The 23877-nt window shown below is 46.5% G+C and overlaps 1 protein-coding gene across 14 annotated transcripts in view; it reads right to left on the bottom strand.

The window, feature by feature from the left end:
• The window catches only part of ZNF618 (zinc finger protein 618), a 112214-nt gene extending 100955 nt beyond the window's left edge, over window positions 1–11259 (bottom strand). For all 14 annotated transcript variants that reach the window (XM_061604556.1, XM_061604564.1, XM_061604557.1 and 11 more), the window contains exon 1: window positions 10821–11259. In XM_061604556.1, the coding sequence (XP_061460540.1) occupies window positions 10821–11177 (357 nt within the window). In that variant the 5' untranslated portion in view covers window positions 11178–11259. The remainder of the gene's footprint in view (window positions 1–10820) is intronic.
• Window positions 11260–23877: the final 12618 nt, after the last annotated feature.

Genomic DNA, 23877 nt, shown 5'->3' with positions numbered 1-23877 from the left:
TTAAAACAAAACTTTTTCTACCGGAAAAAGCAGTGACGTGCATTTTCTGGAATGGGAAATTTTCCCTGTGCAAAGTATGCTAATTTCCATCGGGTAATATGCATCTGAACATTTTCTGATACCTTAGAGCTGGGAAGGAAACATCCATGGTGGGCCCTGCAGATGTTGCTTGGCCCCCGTCATTTCATTAATTTGTTATATAAAAATATTTGTCTGCTGCTATTCATAAAAAAATGAAGGCGGTTTGCAAGAATCACATCTATTCTATTTACATAATAAAATCATGTGCATTTTTAAAATCAGAAATCACTAACTGACTACTGCAGGCAGGGATCTCCTCAATACCCTGCGTAAGCCCGGGGACAGAAAAGTTTTCAGCAGGCATGAGCTAATTTAGCATTTTTGTTTTACTTGTCTTTCAAAAAGAAAGCAAATTTTTTTTTGAAACTGACACACTTGCCTACTATTGTATTGCTACTAAATGTTTTCTGTATGAAAACTGAAAATTTTCTGAGAAATTGGACACTCTTCCTCCAGGATACAGAGCTGCCACACTGCACTCTCCCTTAGCAATTCATGCAAATTAATTGCGTTGGAAAAAATACACAACACTCTCTGCTCCCCCTCCCCATAGTCTCCAAAGCTCTGCAAAGGGGGAAAGGAGACTCAGGTTGCTGCCACACGAACCCTAATCGTTTCTCTGTGCATAATGAATGCAGTAAAAACCATCGCCAATGGCTCTACCCTAATCTCAAACCAAAACACAAAATAAAATAAAAACTGGCTGTTAATGCAAAGGCATTTCCAGGTGCAGCTGGGATGCTACGCAGTTGCTCTTCACAATAATCAAGTAACAGGGAGGGGTGGAGAAAGAGGGAATTTTAAAAAAAAAGATTTTGAATCTATTTACCACATTCATATCCCACAAATTTATGCACTGTATTAAAAAGCCAGATTATAGTTTCAAATTCTTCAAAGAGAAAAAAAGGAATTTTTAAAATATTTTTCTTTAAAGTTCTGATTTCCATTGATGTCACAGCAGTCTCCCAAATTTACATTATCAAAAAATTATTTGTCTGTCAAATGCAATACTAAGGCTCTGTGTTTAACAAGTGAAGACTGAATTAGGAAGAAAGCAAAGTAAATTATTCCAGAACTGCAGCACAATAACTGGTTGCTAATAGTGTGCAAATAATCCTGATTTCAAACGCTTCCCCTCAAGAGTGTGCAGCCCCTTGCCTTTCAGGAACTTAGACAGGGCCCTCCGCAACATCAAAAGCAACCTTTGAAGTTAGGCACTCATTTTCCAGCACTCTGTGACTGACCCTGTGACTTACCATTTGTAATATTCACAAACGTATCAAAGGATTTGCAGGGAGGGGGCAGCTGGTTTTTAACATGGATGGGCTGGAAGGAAGTTCTCGGTTGTTAAGCTGGCCTTCCCCAATCTGGTGCCCTCCAGAAATTGTAAAACAGGCAGCAGCCACCATGGGCAACAGCCAGGGATGATGGGAGCTGGGTCCAGCAACATCTGAAGGGCACCACTGGCAGAAGCCTGCCCTAAGCCAAGGAAACCTTCGGCCAATATTAGCCTTACCGCCCCCTGCTGACACCCCTCCTCCACAATTAACCCATTAATCCAGACTAAACGGTGCCAAGGGAAGAAGCAGGATGGAGCCTCTCTGAATTTATCAGGTGGGGGGATTATGCGCCAGCCCAAACTTTAGACAGACACTTTATTTTTATTGATATACACTCTCACTCTCTCTCTCACTCTCTCACACACACATATATATATTGATATACACTCTCACTCTCTCTCTCTCACTCTCTCTCACTCTCACTCTCTCTCACTCTCACTCTCTCTCACTCTCTCTCACTCACTCTCTCTCTCTCACTCTCTCTCTCTCTCACTCACTCTCTCACTCACTCTCTCTCTCACTCACTCTCTCTCTCACTCACTCACTCTCTCTCTCACTCACTCTCTCTCTCACTCACTCTCTCTCTCACTCACTCTCTCTCTCACTCACTCACTCTCTCTCTCACTCTCTCACATATATATATTGATATACACACTCTCTCTCTCTCTCACACACACACACACATATATGTGTGTGTGTGAGAGAGTGAGAGAGAGTACACACACACACACACACACACACACACAAAAGAAGCTGCTTCATACTGAGACCCTGGCTCAGGACCACCGACACCAACTGGCAGGGGCAGCAGCTCTGCAGGGTTTCAGGCCGGGATCTCTCCCAACCCTGCTTGGAGGAGCCGCTGGGAACTGGACCCGCAACCTGCTGCATGCCAAGCCGGTTGGCTCTACCGCTGAACTGTGGTGGCCCTTCTGCCGCTTCGGATTTCAACAGCAGTTTACAAGTGCCAACAAGAGTCGTTATAAAAATGTAATATAAATTTCACATTCAAAGCTAAATAATATTAGTAACTACTGCTGCTACTGTAACTACAATAATAACAACTCCACATTTTAAGTAACATAATTAAACAACAATATCTCAACACAATGCAAAAGGAAGAATCACAAAAGCAAAATTGTAACACCAAACATCAAAAGACATGAAGATACATCACCAAAATGCAATATAATTATTGTGTATATCATGTAGAAAACCTCATAAATATTAGCCCCACAGAATAAAAAATATTAATGCAATCAATATTAATATTGATTAATATTAATTAGCCCCTTGTCTAATATTACAGAGGACGCTGTCTTAAAATGCGTCAGGTCACTGGCCCCGCCAGCCCAGTACTGTTTGCTCTGATTGGCAGGTGCTCCACAGGGTCTCAAGCAGACAGGAAGGCCTTCCCCACCATTTGCTACCAGAGAAGCCACCAGGGATTGAATTGGGCCCTTCTACTTCTGCAGGCAAGACATGTGCGTGCTACCATGCCACTATGCACATTATCAAATCACACCTCTGAGGGGAGGCACAGTCTGGCCATAGGGAGACAGGCAGCAACTCTCCCTGAGTGGGGAAACTATTCCCAGCCTGGTCCCAACTAGAGACCACTCCCCACTTTCTTCTGCCATCGTCCAACGCATCGCCGTCTCCATATATTTTTTTTAATTGATGGGAGTCGTTTGGGAGGCAATGTTTTTCTAAAAATATAGTAGGAACTTGACAAATAAATATGTGTGACTTTCCAAGGTCTCAGTCAGAGAGTGCCCCTTCACCCAACACCTGCTATACAGTCGACTTTCTGCATGCAAAACAGGTGCTCACACAGGAAGCTATGGCCCCTGCCCGCAAAAAGATGTGGTCCCTCTTTCCAAGGACGTAATGGCTTGGTTAGAATTCAAACTCTGAACCTCTTGTGTTCTCAGGATGTACTCAATTCTCCAGACAACACATTCGGGGCAGGACACGTGTTGACAAAGTGCTCACAGCCCCTTCGTCAAGCCATCTGGTAGCAAAAGGCTTCATTTGTGCAGGCCTAACATTGTATATTAATATATACATGTTAAGAACATGCAGCAAAGTAGATCAAAGAGAACATACAAGGTTAGAAAGAGCCTGTTGGATCAGGTCAATAGCCCATCTAGTTCAGCATCCTGTTCTTCTCATGGTGGCCAACCAGTTGCCCATGGGAAGCCCACAAGCAGGACCTGAGCACAAGAGCAGCGCTCTCCCCTCCTGCGGTTTCCAGCAGCTGGTATTCAGAAGCATCCTGCCTCCAATCGTGGAGGCAGAACATAGCCATTGGGGCTAGTAGCCACTGACAGCCTTATCCTCCTCTTTTAAGGCCATCCAGACTGGTGGCCATCCCGGGCTCCTCTGGGAGCGAGTTCCATAGCTTCACTATGCGCTGGGTGAAGGACTTTCTTTTGCATCCTGAATCTTCCAGCATTCACCTGCAGTGGCTGCCCATGAGTGTTATGAGAGAGGAGGGAAAACTTCTCTCTATCCAGTTTCTCCATGCCATGCATGATTTTATACACTTCTGTCATGACACCTCAGACTCGCCTTTGCTCTAAACGGAAAAGCCCCAAATGCAGCTACCTTTCCTCATAGGGGAGTCGCTCAATCACTCTGGTTGCCCTTGTCTGAACCTTTTCCAGCTCTACAATATCCTTTTTGAGGTGAGATGACCAGAACTGCACACAGCGTTCCAAGGATGGGCTCATCATGGATTTGCATAATAGCATTATTATATCAGCATAATGATCCCTAGCATGGAATTCACCTTTTTCACAGCTGCCGCACACTGGGTCGACATCTTCATGGGGCTATCCACTACGACCCCAAGGTCTCGTTCCTGGTCAGTCAACACCACTTCAGACCCCATCATGTGAAATTAACATGTGCTGGGTTTATTTACCCCAACATGCATCACTTTGTTTACATTGAATTTAGAAGAGAGATGTTAAAACTGAAGTGTGGCATATTCCTCTTTCTTGCACCCTGAGAACTCTTGTTTCCCTTTCTTTCCCTTACTGTTGAAACTAAGAGCAAGGTTTTCAAACATACTCTGATTAAAATCTGGTAGAGCTGCATGGAGTATTAGCATGTGTGCAGGGGTACGCAGTTTCAGATAAAATCCCACTCCTTCCCACCAGCACCATAGTCCTTCAGACGTAAGCAAAGACCTTCCCTAGTCAGACTAGCCTTCAACTTGTCTCGCCAAATTGGCCATCCAGAATATGAATCCAAACCCAGCCACCAAAAAGATCCTCCAAAGAAGGACTGTCAGTATTTTTTACCTGTCTCTGTTCTGGGGCCTCTAAGAAGACTGATCTGCAAAACATTAGCAGGGGGAAAGGCCTTATTTCTGTGCAGCAGAAGCCAACCCCAGTCAATTTTCACAGAACAAACTATCAAAGAGCAGGACAGAGCTCCAACCTTACAAAGTTTCAGCAGATTTAGGGTTGTTTTTCCAATTAAAAACTACCCAAAGCAACACAATTCAAACAATTCAAACCCAATTATTGTTGTTCGTAATCACATCGCCTAACAGTGTCGTCCCAACCTGATGTCCACCAGATGTTTTGGACTACAACTTTCATTGACTCCAGCAAGCATGGCTGTATGATGCTGGGGCTGATGGGAGTTGTAGTCTGAAACATCTGGAGGGCACCTGGTTGGGGAAGGCTGATGTAAAACAACATTAAGAATCCGAGCGAAAATGAGTTTGCAATCCTACATTTAACACAGGAGAGGGAAAGCGATGGGAAATGCAAAGATAGATGCAGATGGCAGCTTGGCGATGTTGAAGTTGGGGGCAAAGGAAGGGGCGCAAGCAAAGGGGCTCACAGGAACCTGGGGGGGGTGAGAATGGGGCAAGGGAGCACAGGCCTTTGCCAGCAACTGCAGGGAGTTCATGGATAGCTACTGGTGGGCAGGGAGAGGAGGCAGGTTGCCCTTTGGCCGAAGACAAGATCCCAGTTGGCTGCTTCTACACATCGGAGAAGAGCCAAGAGCAGAGACAAGCCACCCATCCAAACCAGCGCTGGTTCACAGGGGCAACTCGACTAGCATACATTTTGGTGGGCTCTGAACATTTCTCAACTGCTGTGGGGCCAATGGCTATCCACTCGAGAGCTGGAAAAACATATCACAACTGCTCTGCTGGAGTAGGCTGAAGGCTGCTCCCATGCAGCCAGTGGGAGCCAGGTGGTGTAGCAGCAGAGGGTAGGACCTGGGAGAGCCGGGTTCAATCTCCACTGGGGCATGAAGCTCACTGGGTGACCTTGGGCCAGTCGCTATCTCTCAGGTTAACCTACCTCACAGGGTCATTATGAGGATAAAATGGAGAGGGAGGAGAACTATGTATGCCACTTTGAGCTCCTTGGAGGAAAAAGTAGGATACAAATGTAATAATGAAATAAATAAATTAAATAAATGAGCTTTGGGGCCAAGTTCAAGCTGCTGGTTTTGGTGTACAAGGCCCTATATAGCTTGGGACCAGGATACCTGAAAGACCATCTTATATACCCAGTCGATCACTGCGCTCAGCAGGTGAGGGCCTCCTGCAGGTACCATCTCATCAGGAGGTCCGTTCTGCGTGTAGTGGCATCTACTCTTTGGAGTGCCTTCCCCTTAAAGATCAGACAGGTACCATCTCTGTTATCTTTTTGGCGCCTACTGAGGGCCTTCCTCTTTCAAGAAACCTTTTAACTAGAAACCTTATCCCAGTCTGAATCTGTGTTGGAATTGCTTTTCAAGATGGTTTTATTGTTTTATCACTTTTTTGCCACCATGGCTCCTTTGGGAGGAGGGGCAGGATATACATTTGATAAATTATTATTATTATTCTCTGGTCAGTCAGTATGTTCTAGGGAAGTTTACAAAGTAGGTGCAAAGGCAACAGACCACACAGCACCTGGCATTTAGGGGTAGAGTTCCTCTCAACAAGAAGGTTCCATTTAGCTCACAAGGCTAACAGGTCTTTCATGAATGCATCTAATTATTTCTGTTTTTGATGGACTACAACTCTCATAATCAAGGTTGACCAATGGCCACGCTGGCTGGAGCTGATGGGAGTTGGAGTCCAACAGCTTCAGAAATGCACCAAGTTTGCTGCTCCCCCCCCCACTTTAAGCCACATTCAGCTAGTGGCTATCGCCACATCTTGCCAAAGCCATCACAATTCTCAATTCCGCCATGCCAATAGCCAATAGTTAGGCGCCAGCTGCCCTGGGTTTAAACGCCAACCTTGGAAACTGATAGGGGAAAACATGTCAAAATTCCCCTCTGTTCATTCTTAAGCAATGGAAGCCTTGGAGCAGGAAGGACCCTTCCCAGCCAGACTTCAGAAAAGCACTCAAAAGAGGGGGGAGTTCCAATATTCCACTATAGTGTAAAAATTGATGCCATGACAATCCCTTCTTGTACATATGCAAACATTAGTTATCTGCAAACAAGCTGACCTTAGGCTGCAATCCTGAACACTTTATAGCAGGGAGTATAAGCCCAGTGAATACAATGGGACGTCCTTTCATGGAGCCCTGCAATTATCCCTTTCACAGGAGGATTAAAAAAACTATTTTCATGACAAAAACAGTGATTTGCATGATGTTCAGTGTATTTCAAGAATGCAACACCATTGGGGCTTCTGTCACACAGAGAGCCAGGCTTGAATTGCCACATGGCCCTGAAGCTCACTGCCAGCACAATCCTGTGCTAGCATGTGGACTCTGAAGTCAGTCCCAAAGGCAAGGGTTAAAGATGATGAAGTTTGCTCAACATGCCAGGAAAAAGCACAATCATACTTTGGAAACTGAAAAAGACAGTAACTGCAACTCTACTTGAAGACAGGCATTATCTTCTATCACCTTCTTCAAAGTGGCAATAATATCAATATTATTGCCAATAATAAATATATCAGTATTAGTCTTAAGAATAATACTTTATTAAGAGTGTTTATTGTAATAACTTATTAAGGGTATAATAATTACTTTATTAATGTTTGCAGTAATATTAGTAATTGTGTCCATATTAATATTATTAGTAATAGCAATGAATGATAGCATTCAGATTATTAATAATATTAATGTAGCATTTAAGTATTGTATCTCTGCAATTCTTACAACAAACCTGTAAGGTAGTGCCAGTGTTGCTGTTATCCTCTTATTGTGGATGAAAGAGAGAGCACATGACTTGCCTAAGGCCATTTGGTGGGTTTGTGGCAGAGGCAAGATTTAGTTAAATCACGGATATCCCAGCTCAGCACCCAGGCCTCCAAAGCAAAAGAGCAGGAACAGGTGCCTCAGACATGAAACATTAATGACAGTTTTGCCCCTGCGGCAGCAGCTTCAACTCCAGCGACGGCTGAAAATAAACTAGCGCCACACTTTTTTAATTAAAAGGCCCCGTTCCCTAGAGTATGGGTCAGCAACCGGCCCGCAGGGTGGCCAGGATGAGGAAAAGGGGGCAGACCACAGCCTCGAGACTCTGAAAATGGACTGGGTCAAGTCCCAGAGCCAAGCTGCTCATCTTCCTAGAAAAACTCCTCTTTTCCCATACTGGGAAACTGAGGCGGGGAGTATGTGGCACCCCTCACGGGTGCAGCTTTAGACCCTGAGCTTCCAGCCCTATGAAGGTCACTACTGCAAGCTGCAGTGCCTTCTGTTTTTCAAAAAGACATTACATTGTAAGCAGAGCTTGTTAAGTATTTATAGAAAATACCACACACACCCAAATGCACAAGCATTCACATGTAATCCATAGTACTGTTGTTGGAAGAGGGGCACCATAAATGGGGTCCATCCACTCCCTAGCCCTTAAATGTCCCTTGGCCCAATGGCATCACACCTCCAAGCCACCTCCGGCTGACATAATCTAACATGGGCCTCTTTCCCAAAGAGCCAGCGCAAAAGGGACCGCTTATTCTGAATCAAAATAGAATTGCTCCGTTTATCACCATCCCAAGACCAGCCATAAATCTTGCTCCCATTTCTCTCTCAAATTCCAGCAGATCTTTTAAAAGACAAGGAGGGAAAGGCAAAACACACAGCAACTGGTCACATGGTACAAATTTTAAAAAATTAAAAAAGGAAATTGGAGACATTTTTATGTCATCTTAAAATTGATTTGATGCTATGGCCCATCCAGAACACCATCAATAAATCAGTAATCCAAAGCCTGTTTAGTCCAGTTTAAGATAGCAAATATAGCTGATGCCAATATACGACCAGTTAAATGCATCTCCCCCCGCTCCTTAATTCTCTCAAAAGCAGCATTTTAGCCTCCTCTCTGCTAGAAGCCAACAGGAAGAAGGATTGCAAAAATTAAGGCCATTTTGGTGTTTCTGAAAATTGTTTCTTTTACTGTTCCAGAAGCTTCCCTAAAACCAAAGATTCCCCCTCCCATTTTGGGGGTGGGGGAGGAAGAGAAGGAACAGGATTGGTTAGAGATAGAATCTTAAATTGCACCCCCTTCACGCCACTAAAATACTGAATTTTCAATATGCAATTGCAATTCAGAGGATAATTAAACAGAATTTAAAAGCCATCAACTTCATTTTAGGTTTTTTTTAATTTTTCCAAATTCTGAATTTTTAAAAAATAAAATCAAGCCAAAAAAAAGTTTTAGATTTTCTAAAACATTTTTCTGAATTGAGGTTCTTTGATTGGGGAAAAGGATTTAAGCTGCAGAACACTGTTCTGTTCCAGCACAGAAACGTCCCTTTCAAATTCACTGCTGCAGCTGTGGAGTCGGCCATCTTGATATTTTGTTCCCATTTTAAAGTGGAGACTCTGCAAGATTTTTGCTTTCTTTCTTCCTTTTCCCCCCTAAATTCAATGTTGACCTGATCTCTCTCTCCCTCCCGTTCTTTTTCTCTTTCTGCCTCAGAAACAGAAGCTACAGGCTTTTCCACAGAGATTTTAAGTAAAATTTTCAAAAATTACAGTCTCCTTTTAAAATGCTGAACAAAAACAGAAAAAAGCAGAGGGAAGCAACAACCAAAACCTCAGAAGGCAATTTTGTCACAACAAACTCCTGCAACCAACCCAGAAAAAGATACAAAGCTAAACACAAAGTCAATTAGAAAGAATATTTCACTGTATAGATAGGGGGAGGGGAGGAAAAGGAGGAATTTTTTTCATATCTTAAGCATGACTTAATTTTGCAATTTTCCCTTTTTTAAAAAATCTGCAACTTCACATCTGCAGTTTCCCCAACTATTAGTGTTTTACATACATAATTAACATAATGGCATATTTTATACCACAGAACTATTATGACATAATATCTGGACTTATTTCATTGTGGAGGCAAAACGCCCACAAAAGGGTCCCCCCCCCGCGTTGCAAAAAGCCTGCAAATTCAAGGCTTAAACGTGCCAGAGTCACCAGCTTCAGAAAATCGGGCATTTCAGAACAAAAGGCTTCACCGAAATCTGAATTTAACCCTCTGTGATGTGTCACGTTTGGCTCCTGTTTTAAAGAGGGTGACTTCAAAGAGATTTGCTTAAAACCACAAAAACATATCTCCCCCCACAATAATATTTGGGGCGTGTCCACAGAAGATTTCCGATAACATATCGGGGGTAAATGTCAACCAACTTTTAACTGGCATAACAATGTACCTAACAGTTTTTAACTGCTCAATCGGTTGAAATTTGCAAGAAGTGCAATTCCTAATTGCTTCGCAGTAATTCAGGGCCCCCGTCCCGTCCTCCGAGCTCGCCCCCTTCCCCCACCTGCCCTCCTTCCCCGGTGCAATCAGCCCGAAACGGGGTGTTTTCGCCCAGGGAGGGGCTCCATTTCATTCAAATCCAAGTTTAATTTAATTTGCATATGAAGAAGGCTGCTACTCGAGCCCAACTCCGCGAGCCCCCCCCCGCCTCGCCCCTTTCCGGGAGGAGAGGTCCCTCGAAACTCCCGCAGCCGCCAAGCCACGGAAACTTTTCCTTCGAAAACGAGAAATTACGAAAAAAATATTTCCCTTTTTCTCCCCCAATTTTAATTTCCCTTTTCCCTCGCTCTCGCGTGCGAAATAGCCGCCTCTAGGGGGCGTCGTGGAAACAGGGAGAAGCCGCGGCCGTTTGGCGGAAAAAAAGCCTCAGAAAGAGACGAGGGAAGGGAGATCGGGCGCGGGGGGGGGGGAAGCGGAAGGGGCCCCGATCCGGGCAGGGCTGCGGGACTCGAGCTCCTTCCCCGCCGGGGGTGGGACGGGCCCGGGGGAGTGTAGGCGCCTTGGCATTCCCGACCGACCTGACATGGCTGCGGCGGGGCGGGGGGCATTCGCTTTTGTGGGGCCCGATCCAACCCGGGCGGGCGGGCGGCCAGGCAGGCGGGGGCTGGGGGGCCAGGGCGGGGCGCCCGCCTCCTCCTCCTCCGTTCTTACCTGCGCCGAGGCGGCTCCGGCTGCGTCCTCGGGAGCGGCGTCCAGGGCGCCTTCCCCCGCCGCTAGTGCCGCCGCCGCCCCGTCTGCCGTGGAGCCCTCCTCGCCCGGCGCCTGCATGGGGGAGGCGAGGGGAGGCGAGGGCGGCTCCTCCGGGGCCGACCCGCCGCTCTCGCTGCTGCCGCCGCCGCTGCTCCTGGTCCCGCCGCCGCCGCGCGGGGCACAATGCGGAGCGCCCGCCGCCGCCCCCGGGGCCGCCGCCTCCGCTGCTGCTGCCCCTGCTGCTGCTGCCGCCCCCGGCGCGGCACGGCTGGGCGGCTCGGGCTCCTCCGCCCCCCGGGCGGGCATGGGCATGGGCATGGGCTACTGCCTCCGCCGCCTTCAGCGCCCCTGCCCGGCCGACCCTCGCCGAGCGCCGGGAGCCGGAGGAGAGCGCGCCGCCGCCCGAGCAGGAGCCGCCGCAACCAGCAGCGCCGTCGCCATCACTGGAGGGGAGGGGACTGGGGGGGCGGACGCGCTGTCGTCTCCTCCCCCTCCGCCGGGCCCTCCTCCCCTCGGCGGCAGCAGCCAGCACTGGCCCGTGGCGGGGCTCCGCGAGCGGCTTGCTTTGCGCAGGGGCAGGACTCCGGAGCGCTTCAGCCGAAGCCGCGGCCCCGCCGCCTCGGTTCTTCCAGGTGCGCCAACTAGAGCTCCGCGCAAGTCTTGGCTCCAGCGTTGGGGAGAAAGTCGCCCGGGGGGGGGGCAGGGCGTTCGGCGCAGCAGACCTTCCGAGGGGCCCTCTCCGGCAGCAGCCTTCGACGCCTTCACCGGGACCTGGGGCACCTCCTACGGTGTAAATCGTAATCCTCGCCCCAGCAAATGTAGTAAAGGTACTTCAAATAAATTGGCATAGACTACACGGACGCGATTCCGACTGAACATCAAGGGCGCAACTTCCTCCGGTGTGTCGGCTCCCCAGGAAGTGTTGGGGTCCAGCCTTGTGACCCAATCCTATGTGAGTTCCAGGGAGCCTTCTGGAATTTACTCCCTAAGTAGCTGTTTTTAGGATTGCATTGGATGGAATTGAGAGTTGTTTATTCATTTATTAAATTTGTTAGCCACTTTTCTTCACAAAAGTGCACCCAAAGCAACTTATCAATAAAAAATTAAAACCAGTATAAAAAGTAAAACAGAACAAACAGTTAAAAAACACAATGCTAAATGTTAAAATATAACAACCCATCCCCGGAAGGAGGCTGTAGCATCAAAGCCCTTCAAAATCAGTGAAATCTAAAACTCTTCACTACAGTCAAAACCAAACACAGGCACACCTAACAGAACCTTAGAAACCCACCAAATAAGTAAAATAATAATTGGGACAGCACAAATCAAGGGGCAAAGTCCTGAGTGAGGAGAAAAGGTATCACCTGGCACCTAAAAATGCATAGAGATGGTGCCAGGCATGCCTCCCTGTGGAGAGTATTCGACTATTGGTAGCCAGTGCAGGTGTGCCAGAATTTGTATTATACATGCAGATTGGCTGACCCCAGTCAACAATTTGGCTGCCGCATCCTGCACCAGCTGCAGTTTCCAAACCATCTTCAAAGGCAGCCCCATAAGAACATAAGAAGAGCCTGCTGGATCAGGCCAGTGGCCCATCTAGTCCAGCATCCTGTTCTCACAGTGGCCAACCAGGTGCCTGGGGGAAGCCCGCAAGCAGGACCCGAGTGCAAGGACACTCTCCCCTCCTGAGGCTTCCGGCAACTGCTTTTCAGAAGCATACTGCCTCTGGCTAGGGTGGCAGAGCACAGCCATCATGGCTAGTAGCCATTGATAGCCCTGTCCTCCATGAATTTGTCTAATCTTCTTTTAAAGCCATCCAAGCTGGTGGCCATTACTGCATCTTGTGGGAGCAAATTCCATAGTTTAACTATGCGCTGAGTAAAGAAGTACTTCCTTTTGTCTGTCCTGAATCTTCCAACATTCAGCTTCTTTGAATGTCCACGAGTTCTTGTATTATATTATGAGAGAGGGAGAAGAACTTTTCTCTGTCCACTTTCTCAATGCCATGCATAATTTTATACATTTCTATCATGTCTCCTCTGACCCGCCTTTTCTCTAAACTAAAAAGCCCCAAATGCTGCAACCTTTCCTCGTAAGGGAGTCGCTCCATCCCCTTGATCATTCTGGTTGCCCTCTTCTGAACCTTTTCCAACTCTATAATATCCTTTTTGAGATGAGGCGACCAGAACTGTACACAGTATTCCAAATGCGGCCGCATCATAGATTTATACAATGGCATTATGATATCGGCTGTTTTATTTTCAATACTTTTCCTAATTATCGCTAGTATGGAATTTGCCTTTTTCACAGCTGCCGCACACTGGGTCAACATTTTCATCGTGCTGTCCACTACAACCCCGAGGTCTCTCTCGTGGTCGGTCACCGCCAGTTCAGACCCCATGAGCGTATATGTGAAATTCAGATTTTTTGCTCCAATATGCATAATTTTACACTTGTTTATATTGAATTGCATTTGCCATTTTTCCACCCATTCACTCAGTTTGGAGAGGTCTTTTTGGAGCTCTTCGCAATCCCTTTTTAACAACCCTGAACAATTTAGTGTCGTCAGCAAACTTGGCCACTTCACTGCTCACTCCTAATTCTAGGTCATTAATGAACAAGTTGAAAAGTACAGGTCCCAATACCGATCCTTGAGGGACTCCACTTTCTACAGCCCTCCATTGGGAGAACTGTCCGTTTATTCCTACTCTCTGCTTTCTGCTTCTTAACCAATCCCTTATCCACAAGAGGACCTCTCCTCTTATTCCATGACTGCTAAGCTTCCTCAGAAGTCTTTGGTGAGGTACCTTGTCAAATGCTTTTTGAAAGTCTAAGTACACTATGTCCACTGGATCACCTCTATCTATATGCTTGTTGACACTCTCAAAGAATTCTAATAGGTTACTGAGACAGGACTTTCCCTTGCAGAAGCCATGCTGGCTCTGCTTCAGCAAGGCTTGTTCTTCTATGTGCTTAGTTAATCTAGCTTTAATAATACTTTCTACCAGTTTCCCAGGGACAGAAGTTAAGCTAACTGGCCTGTAATTTCCAGGATCCCCTCTGGATCTCTTTTTGAAGATTGACGTTACATTTGCCACTTTCCAGTCCTCAGGCACGGAGGAGGACCCAAGGGACAAGTTACATATTTTAGTTAGCAGATCAGCAATTTCACATTTGAGTTCTTTGAGAACTCTCGGGTGGATGCCATCCGGGCCTGGTGATTTGTCAGTTTTTATATTGTCCATTAAGCCTAGAACTTCCTCTCTCGTTACCACTATTTGTCTCAGTTCCTCAGAATCCCTTCCTGCAAATGTTAGTTCAGGTTCAGGGATCTGCCCTATATCTTCCACTGTGAAGACAGATGCAAAGAATTCATTCATCATGTATCACGCATTGCAGTAGTCCAGCCTAGAGGTTGCCATAGCATCGACAACAGAAGTGAGGCTATCTCTGGTCCACCATTCGAAGGGAAGGGAAGGCACTCCGCGCCACAGAGGCCACTTGCACCTCAAGTGAGAGTAATGGATCCAGGAGCACCCCAAACTGTGAACCTTCAGAGGGAGTGTAACCCCAGTCAGAGTGGGCCACGACCCATCTGTACAGTCTAGAGAACCAGCCACAAACAGCACCTCAGTCTCTGCTGGATTCAGCCTCAGTTTATTGGCTCTCGTCCAGTCCATTAGCAAGGCAAGACACTGACTGAGCACAGCCACTGCCACACCTAAAGGAGACTTATGCTAACAACATCCTCCAAAATCCCAGATGACCCCACTCAGCGGTTTCTTTACATAGCTTGGGGAAATCAGAGCAAACCTTGCGGGACCCACAGTGAAGGGCCCGAACAGCATTCCCCAAGCACCATCCTCTGAGAACGACCACCCAGGTAGGACTGGAACCATTGCAAAGCCCACCCCCAACTTGGACAGCTGCCCCAACTGTGGTCAAAGGTCTCAAAAGCCACTGAGAGATCAAGGAGAATTAATGGACATAGGTGACCAGGGTGACCAAGGCAGTTTCCATGCCAAAACCAGGCCATGCTCAAGAACCTTGCCCAAAAAGGGAGATTAGTAACTGGCCAATATTATTTAAATTTTCTGGGTCCAGAAAGGAGTTCTTAAGGATTGGTCTTACTACTGCCTCCTGTAGACAGGCAGGGACCACCCCGTCTCCCATGGAGGCCTTGATCACCTCCCTGGCCAGGTGGCTGTCACCTCTCTGTTGGCTTTTCTCAGCCAGGAGGGGCAAGAGCCAAAGAGTTTGCCTGGACCAAACCAACCACCTTGCCCACATCCTCGATGAGAGGGTTTTACTCAGAAGGAAGCCCCGCCTTGCCACATAGGGCTTACTCCTAAATAACTCTGCAAAGCTTGGCCGCGGGTTACCACTCTGGTGTGGGTCCAAACAGAGTAACTTGAGACAACCCTCAGCCCTTCAGGACTGCAAAGAGCTCTGCTTGACAGCAGGCAAGATCCAACTCAAAGAACATCCTCCCAGCCCATGGCCTTTCCCTTCAGCCCTCTGCAGCTCACATTAAGGCACCGGAAATCACTCTTGCCTTCCCCCTTGACTCAGATCAAGATCCAAAATTTGGGGAAGTTTAATGTTATAGAGAGAGCCAACCTGGCATAGTGGTTAGAGTGTCGGACTATGACTTGGGAGACCAGGGTTCAAATCCCCACACAGCTGTGAAGCTCACTGGGTGACCTTGAGCCAGTCACTGCCTCTCACCTTCAGAGGAAGGCAATGGTAAACCCCTTCTGGTTACTGCTTACCATGAAAACCCTCTTCGTAGGGTTGCCATAAGTCCACCATCCAAAGTCAAAGCACTTTTGAGGCCCCATGATTCCACTGAAGGACACTGGGAGGCGGGCAGGGCACGGCACGGCACCCAACAGGGCAGAGCCATCTTCGTCTAGGTCTTTTGCCTTCATCCTCCTCCCTGCTGAGTTGTCGAAGGGCAGGACATCTGCTTGGCATGCAGAAGGTCCCACTCCAACCCCCAGCATCTCCAGGTAGCTCTAGGAGAGACCCCAGAGTCTGACACCCTGGAGAGCCGCTGCTGCCAGTCAGTGCAGACAATACTGAGGTAGATGGACCAAGGGTCTGGCTCTGGGAAAGGCAGTTTCCTGCATCTGTAAAGGGTCCTTTTGCTCTTTCAGATGTCGCTGAACCACAACTCCCATCAGCGCCTGCAGCAAGCATGGTCAATGGCCCGGGATGGCGGGAGCCATAGTTCGACAACACATGCAGGGCCAAGGGCTCCCCACAGTTGCCAAAGGTCACATTGGGATGCAGGTGGGGGCTGGCAGAGGGTGACGGGGCAGTGCCCCATTTGCCCTCCACTGCAGGCAAGGATGTGCTTAATTCTTCCACAGGATGTGAATGTGGTTTTAATTTTGGTTTAGTTCTACCCTAAATATTTGTTACTGTCTGCACCAGTAGGTGGGAGGAGCAGCTTCCCTTAGCCTGTGGGGACCCCACCTTAGGAGGTAAGCGGGTGGTCTAAGTGGCTTAAGCATCCCAGGAGGCGGGCAACCTGCCGGGTCAAAGACGACGTGTGGTTCACCTGACTGGCTTCTAGTACTTGGTCTTCTTTTATTGACCACTCGTGCTTAAAAGGTTTTTCAAGCTGGGGATGGTTTCAGTACTGCTACAAGGACCTTTCACACTACATCCCAGTTTTTCCTGGACATCATAATTTTCTTACCCACCTGCCTGGCATTAAGTCCCATTGAAGACCATAGGACTTGCTTCTGAGTAGACATACTTAGGATTGCCTGGCCAGTGGTGCACAGTATCTTACATGAATGAAACTGTGGTTCCCGCCCCATTTTACCTTAACAAGCCGAAGAGGAAAAGTAGGCAGAGAGACAGTGATTGCCTCAAGATCAGCAAGTGAGCTTTATGGCTGAGTGGGGATTTGAACCCAAGTCTCCCCTACCCTAGTCAGATGCTCTAACTGCTAGACCAGGAGTCCCCAACCTTTTTGGGAACAGGGTCATACTTAGCAATCTAAAACACAGTTGTGGGCACCACTAAATACCCATTTCACAGAAGAAAAGCACAATGCTCAGATCTCCCTTCCCCCCAAAAAACTCAGAAAATTGGAAGAGGCACAAGGCCTGAGTGGATGCCTGAGAGTATTTTGGTGCCCGGAGGAACCACCTCAGGACTGTAGTGGTATATCCTGCTGCCTTCGTGCTAGGCCCTTTAACATGTGAACCCATCTAGGAAAACTGGAAAGTCGACTTGTGACCAGGTCAAATGTGGGATCGTAGATATGCATGGCCCTAACCGTTTATCCAGTTTAACAAACTTCTCTTTAATGCTCACACTAGCCTTACTGACAGCAGAGTTACGCTGATTAGGGACAGGGAATTCATTTTTTTGAAAAAATAATTATTTGGGGCGTTGCTAGGGGTGGGCCTATGGGTCATGAGCCCCAAATGTTTTCTGAGTGTCCCAAGTGTTTTCCCAGGAAATGAATTGGGGAGAAAATGAATTGGGGAGAAAATGAATTGGGGAGAAAATGAATTGGGGAGAAAATGAATTGGGGAGTGGGTAATCTAGGTTGCTGGTTAATATATTAATTTGAGAGAACAAATTAATTTAAAATGATTTTATCTAAAGATGATTTGGAGGTAATTGAAGGGAATTGAATTGATCTGGAGCAGGATCTGTTGGAAAATTAATTGGGGGTAAATTAATTAAAGAGGAACTATTTTGGGAGGGATTTGGATGGGCTAAAAATTAATTGAAAAATTTAACTGGGGTGATTTGGATGGGAAATTAGTTGACCTGCCTTCTGTGGTGTTTAAATTCCAGGTTTCCATCTCTATGTAGATGCAAATTGGTGTCTAAAGATCCATGCCCTGACTCTTTCCAGTACCTAGCAACGCCTCTGCCCACCATTTATTGAGAAAGTTAGCCGAGTAGGATCCATTCTCAAGTTGCCTTAATCCATCACAAAGATTACCTGCTCTGTCTCTGGAAGGCACTTGCTTAAGCCTCTAGTCCTCATCAGCAACTGAGATGAAGGCAGGGTACCTGTAACATCTCTTGTTTGTGTGCAATATTAAGATGGATCAATATTTTATTGCCGTCGATCTGTTATTTCCTTAAAAGCCATTGAAAGATCAGTTTAACACAGAAGATACAGGCGGTCACTATGAGCCTAAAAGAAAAATGAAATGGACTGCCTTTAAGTCGATCCCAACTTATGGCCACCCTATGAATGGGGTTTCCATGGTAAGCGGTATTCAGAGGGGGTTTGCCATTGCCTCCCTCTGAGGCTAGTCTTCCCAGCTGGCTAGGGCCTGCTCTGCTTGCCACAGATGCACAAGCCAGCCCCGTCCTTGTCCACAACTACCAGCTGGGGGGCAACTGGGCTCCTTGGGACTATGCAGTTTGCCCACGGCTGCACAGGTGGCAGGGCACGTAACCCCTGAGCCACTCCCTGTGGGGGATGATCTTTAGCTGGCCCTTGACACGCAGGAGACACAAGCGGGGATTTGAACTCACAGACTCTGGACTCCCAGCCAGGCTTTCCTCCCCACTGTGCTCAATTCTCTCTTCAGTCCTGCCAAGATCAGATAAAGAACCCACAAATCACTCCATGGGCTGTTTATTAGTTAGATGCCACTCATTAGCTGTGAGTTCCATAAAAGAAAGGGAGGGGGGACAGAGATGGACAGGGAAAAAATAAAGGTTAAAGGCTGTTTTCTTAACAGTTTGTTTTAACTTGCATTTGCAAGCCACCCTTCATCTTCATTCTAACCCTGCAGCCACAGAATGCTAGCAGAATTGGAGTTTCTGGGAGGTGAAGCACGTGGGCTCCGAGGCTGGGGAAAAGCTCACAAAGGACCCGCAGCAGGATAGGGGAGGCGTGTGTCCTGTTGGCAAGCACAAGATAGGAGTCACAGCACTTGTTTGTAAACATCGGCTTGTCACAGTCCAAGCAACACTTTTTGATAGTGTGATTTAAAAAAGCAAACACCTTAGCTCCGAATTTATTTTATTTTGGGGAGATTACATTTTTAAAATTTGATGTTTCTATTCAAAGGGACTTCCAGATCTACTGCTGGACCAGAAAATGCATCTTAGGAGGGAATGAGTATCCCAGAGGCATCTAGTCGGCCACCATGGAAAGCAAGAGCCGGAACTCTCAGAGCACCTGGACATGCCTCCCCCTTCCCCTCATATAGTTCAGTGAGGCTTAGTCCCTAGTAAGCGAGTTAAGGATAGGAGCCGAACTGGACCTCAGGGCAAACCTCCCCTCCCCCGGCCTTCCAGTCCCACTGGGGCAAGAATCGAATTTTTAAAAGAGCTGGGCTGGTGGACAGGACAAGGGAGGATGAAAAAATACTCCCACAATAATCTTACAAGGTTAACAAACTGATGCCACAGACTTAAGTTCTTGTTTTTAAGTATTTAAAAAGCCCTAACCCTGTACCAAAACACTCCGTTTGCCGGCCAAAGGCAATCCCAAAGAATCATCCAAATGGACCGCCAGAAACAATTCAGTTTGTGCTGCTGGCACTTAAGGAACAACTGTGACACCCTGAATGTCACTCAACACCAGTGTCCTTCCTATTTGTTGGGTACAAAGGTCAGGAAGTGGTGGGCAGGGCCAAATCAAAGACTTTGTAGGCCCTTGGCCCTCTACTAATCATCACCCACTCCCCCAAGACAGATCTATAGATAAATATGTGCATTGCACAGGCCCCATGATTGTGCACATGAAGAGGAGGAGGAGGAGGAAGAAGAAGAGGGAGCGGCTACTGCTGGGGTCTGCCCAGCATCTTATGTGAGCAAGACAGAAGGCAAGAAGATATTTTGTGTTTAAGTCAAATAAATGACAAAGTCTCAGGCAGTCTCTGTATGCACATTATATGAGGGGCAGTTATTTATTATTTTTCATGGGGGGGCTGCTTGGTTGAGGAGGTGACAAATCAGTGGCAGATGACGATGCGGTGGCCCTAGTGCCAGCCTTACAAACAAGCCCAGGTCTGCACAGGCCTTCTCTGCAGAGGGATATCTGCAGACAGATATTTCCCTCCACCAGCGTAGTGGCAGACCCCCATATCTCCCTATCATATTCTGTATCCTTCTCTCCCCCCCCCACCAAAAAAAGAGACTCCAAATGATTAATATGGTAAATAAAGCTCTACAAGAGGCTGGGATTTAGTTGTTCTCTGTCATGAATGGGCTTTTTAATCATAGGTTGGTGACATCTGCAACACATTTCCAGTGTTTGAGGCCGTGGCAAAAGGACTTACAGCATCCAGCTACAAGGAGGCAGAATGCCCAAGCCAAAAGATGGAGAACTTCCACCTTTTTAAAAAATTAAGTTGGGGTACATCATACTGACCCAGGTTTGCGTGCCAGGCAAATTCTAGGCACGCTCTTTCTACCTTATAAACTGATTGTTGAGATGGTCAGATGGGGAGCAGCAGATGACACATGGAAGGAAAGGCTTCCCTTTCTTATGGATAGGTCTATGTCCAGTGAGGAGAGCCAGTGTGGTGTAGTGTTTAAGGTGACTATGACCTGGGAGACCAGGGTTTGAATCCCCACACAGCCATGAAGCTAACTGGGTGATCTTGGGCCAGTCACTGCCTCTCAGCCTCAGAAGGAGGAGATGGTAAACCCCCTCTGAATACCGCTTACCATGAAAACCCTATTCATAGGGTCGCCAATAAGTCGGAATCGACTTGAAGGCAGTCCATAAAAAAAAATGTCTAGGGATGGTGGCCTCTAGAGCAAGGGCATTAATGGACACCTAACCCATCAGATCTCAAACAAGCATTCACAGGTGCATTTCTGGTGTCCTCAGGTACAGACCCCAATGCTCTCATATTACTGAATTACAAATGGTATTGTAATTTCATTCTGTATGATATTTAATTTGAAACACTGAAACTCAAAATCAATTATTGTAAGGTGACATTGGTTTTATGTTGGGAAATGTTTGTAAGAAACATAAAAAACTGAAACACGTTGCTTGCATAACTATTCAACCACTGTGCTGTGGGGTTGTTCCCAGTTTACACAAATGAAAGAAATTGCCCTTTCGAGGACACAGTTACCTTACCATTGGCCTCCACCTACGAACCAATAAGGTTGCTGTCACGTTGTTAGGATATAAACCCCTCTATCGAAGGATCATTGGTCGGGCTGTGGATCTGAAGGAAAATGAAGACCAAAGAGCATTCTGCAGAAGTGAGAGATAATTGTATTTTATTTATTTATTTATTATTTGATTTATATCCCGCCCTTCCTCCCAGCAGGAGCCCAGGGCAGCAATAATGTAATACAAATGCATACATTAGGAAAAGGGTACAAAATAATGTTTGGATATCCCAGTGAGCACAGCTGGATCAATAATCAGGAAGTGGAAGCTGCATCGCACCACCCAGGCACTGCCAAGAAAAGGCCGTCCCTCAAAACCCAGTGCTTGAACAAGAAGGAGACTTGTGAGAGAAGCCACAGAGAGGCCAACAATCACTTTGAAGGAGCTACAGTGTTCAGTAGCTGACAGTGGAGCAATGGTGCACCAGTCAACCATATCAAGAGCTCAGCATAACACTGGCCTATATGGGAGGATGGCAAGAAAGAAGCTGTTACTCAAAAAGTACCATCTGAAAGCACGTCTGGAGTTTGCCAGAAAACATGAGAGTGCCCCAGCTGCAATGTGGGAGAAGGTTTTGTGGTCAGATGAGACCAAGATAGAGCTTTTTGGCAAAAAAAAAAGTTATGTGTGGCGCAAACCTAACACTGCCCATGCCTCAAGACTAGGTTTGCCAGGTCAGAAGCATCCCAAATCTTGAGATTTCAGGGGTGGGCCCAAGTGATGTTATGGGGGTGGGCCCCAGTGATGTCACTGAGCATGATACATTAAGCATCAACCACAGTTGCTTGGTGCATACAATTCAAAGAAAATCATTTATCTGATTGGAAATTAAGGTAGAAATCTTAGCTAAAAGATGGAGCCTGGGTAGGGAACATTTAATCCAGCTTACTTGCTTCTGGTAAAAAGGGTTTAAGTGCTCTCAGGCCAGCCAGTCACCAGAAGGCCATTGTGGGAAGAAAGGAGCCTAGTGTTGTGATGTTAGATGGGAGCACTCAAGAGTAAAGATGGATGCTCCTGAAGGCTGCAATTCTAAACACACTTACTAAGGGACTAAGCCCCATAGGACTTACTTCTGGATATGGTTTGGATTGTGATGTTGGTAAAGCTTGACTAGGGATCCTCTGCAAAGATATCCATATCCAAGCAGGGTTGGCAACCCCCTGCCTGGAATGCCCTACCTCTGCCTTTTAACATGGCTGCTCCAAACTTCTTTACAGACTTGACCCTTCACTGCAGAGAGAGGTCTGAGAAATGAATAAGAATTAAGAAGATTCTCTACTCTTTTCTGCCTACTCTGGGCTGCTATAAACTCACATTGACAACCAACCCAATTCCAGTGAGTAATAACTGACAGAGAGAAAACACACATGTTTTGGTCTACCTTCACAGGCAGTAGCTTGGGAACAACAACAATTGAAGTCACACTTCCCAGTACAGTAGGGCCCCACTCATACAGCGGGTTACATTCTGGACCCCCGCTGTAAAGCGAAAACCGCTGTAAAACAGAACACATTGACTAACATTGACCAAAATGGTGCCTGATGGCCAAAAAACGCCATAGAAGCAGAAAAAGTGCCGTAGGAGCAGGGCCTTTCTGCAATTGACAACCGCTGTAGTAGCGGAACGCCGTAAAGTGAAGCGCTGTAAAGCGGGGCCCTACTGTATGTGAATTCTCTTTTACCACTATTGGGCAAGAAACAAACCATCATGCAAACAACAAGGTGCATCATCAGTGGGTTAAAGGGGTTGAGCTGGGAGCACAGAACCACTGTTGCTTCTACGGATATAAGGGAGTGAGGTTAAAGGTAAATGAAATGGAAATAGAAAAAGGAAAACAAAAGACAGCGGTGATGATAAATGCAATCCCATAACAACCACAAGATTTCTATGAGTAAGGCAGCAAACTCTGCATCCACAACCAGTCAGGATTCCTAACCAAAAACCAAAATTTTAAAAATCCTGGCAGCCAGTGAGCCAAGGTCACAGAAATCCCCATGCAGCACAACCTGACCAGGGGCTACAGTTAGTGCAGAATGCTGTGGCACAACTGCTGACATCAGTGAGACCATATCAGCACATAATCCCTCTGAAATCTGCACTGGTTGCTGATTTGCTACCAGGCCAAGTTCAAGGTGTGCTTTCCATGTTACGGGTGCCATATAGTACTTGTTCTGTTCTTGTAAGAAATCAGTACTTTAGTGTGGCAGCACCTATGCTTTGGAACTTCCTGCCTATTGACGTTAGGCAGACGCCTTCATTGTACTCTTTTCAGCACCTGCTAAAAACATTTTTGTTTAGCCTACCCAGGCATGTAGAAGCTATTGTGTTTTTTATCTGTTTTTAACTCATTGGTTTTATTATTTTGAATGTTTTTAAATACCTGTCTTTAACTGTTTTTGCCAATAATTTTATTGTTTTAATTCCTTCTATAAACCGCTTTGAAATTTTTTACAATAAAGCAAAATATAAATGTTGTAAATAAAATACATAAGTAAATTTTGGAGTCACTGTGGCCGTGGGGTCTCTTTCCACGTTTAGGAACAAAGGAATCTGCCTTATACCAACTCAGACCATTTGATATCATCTAGCTCAGTATTGATGACATGATTCTCCAGGATTCAAGCCAATAGTCTTTTCCAGAAATTGAATTTTGGACCTTTGCATGCAAAGCATATGCCCAACCACTGAGCTACAACCCTTCCTCTGTTTAAAAAAGTATCTTTTTAAATTGTTCTTTTTAATTCATTAATGAATGCACATCAAAGCTAGGGCAGATCCACACCATTCATTTAAAGCACATTCAACACCCGTTTGAAGCACATGGAATCCACCACAGAATCATGGGAACTGTAGTTGTTAAGGGCGGTGGGAACTATAACTGTGAGG

This window comes from Rhineura floridana, chromosome 20 (assembly GCF_030035675.1).
Source record: "Rhineura floridana isolate rRhiFlo1 chromosome 20, rRhiFlo1.hap2, whole genome shotgun sequence".
In the NCBI taxonomy this organism is placed as follows: Eukaryota; Metazoa; Chordata; class Lepidosauria; order Squamata; family Rhineuridae; genus Rhineura; species Rhineura floridana.
Note: the sequence above shows the minus strand (reverse complement) of the source record. Positions and strands in the feature narration are given on the sequence as shown.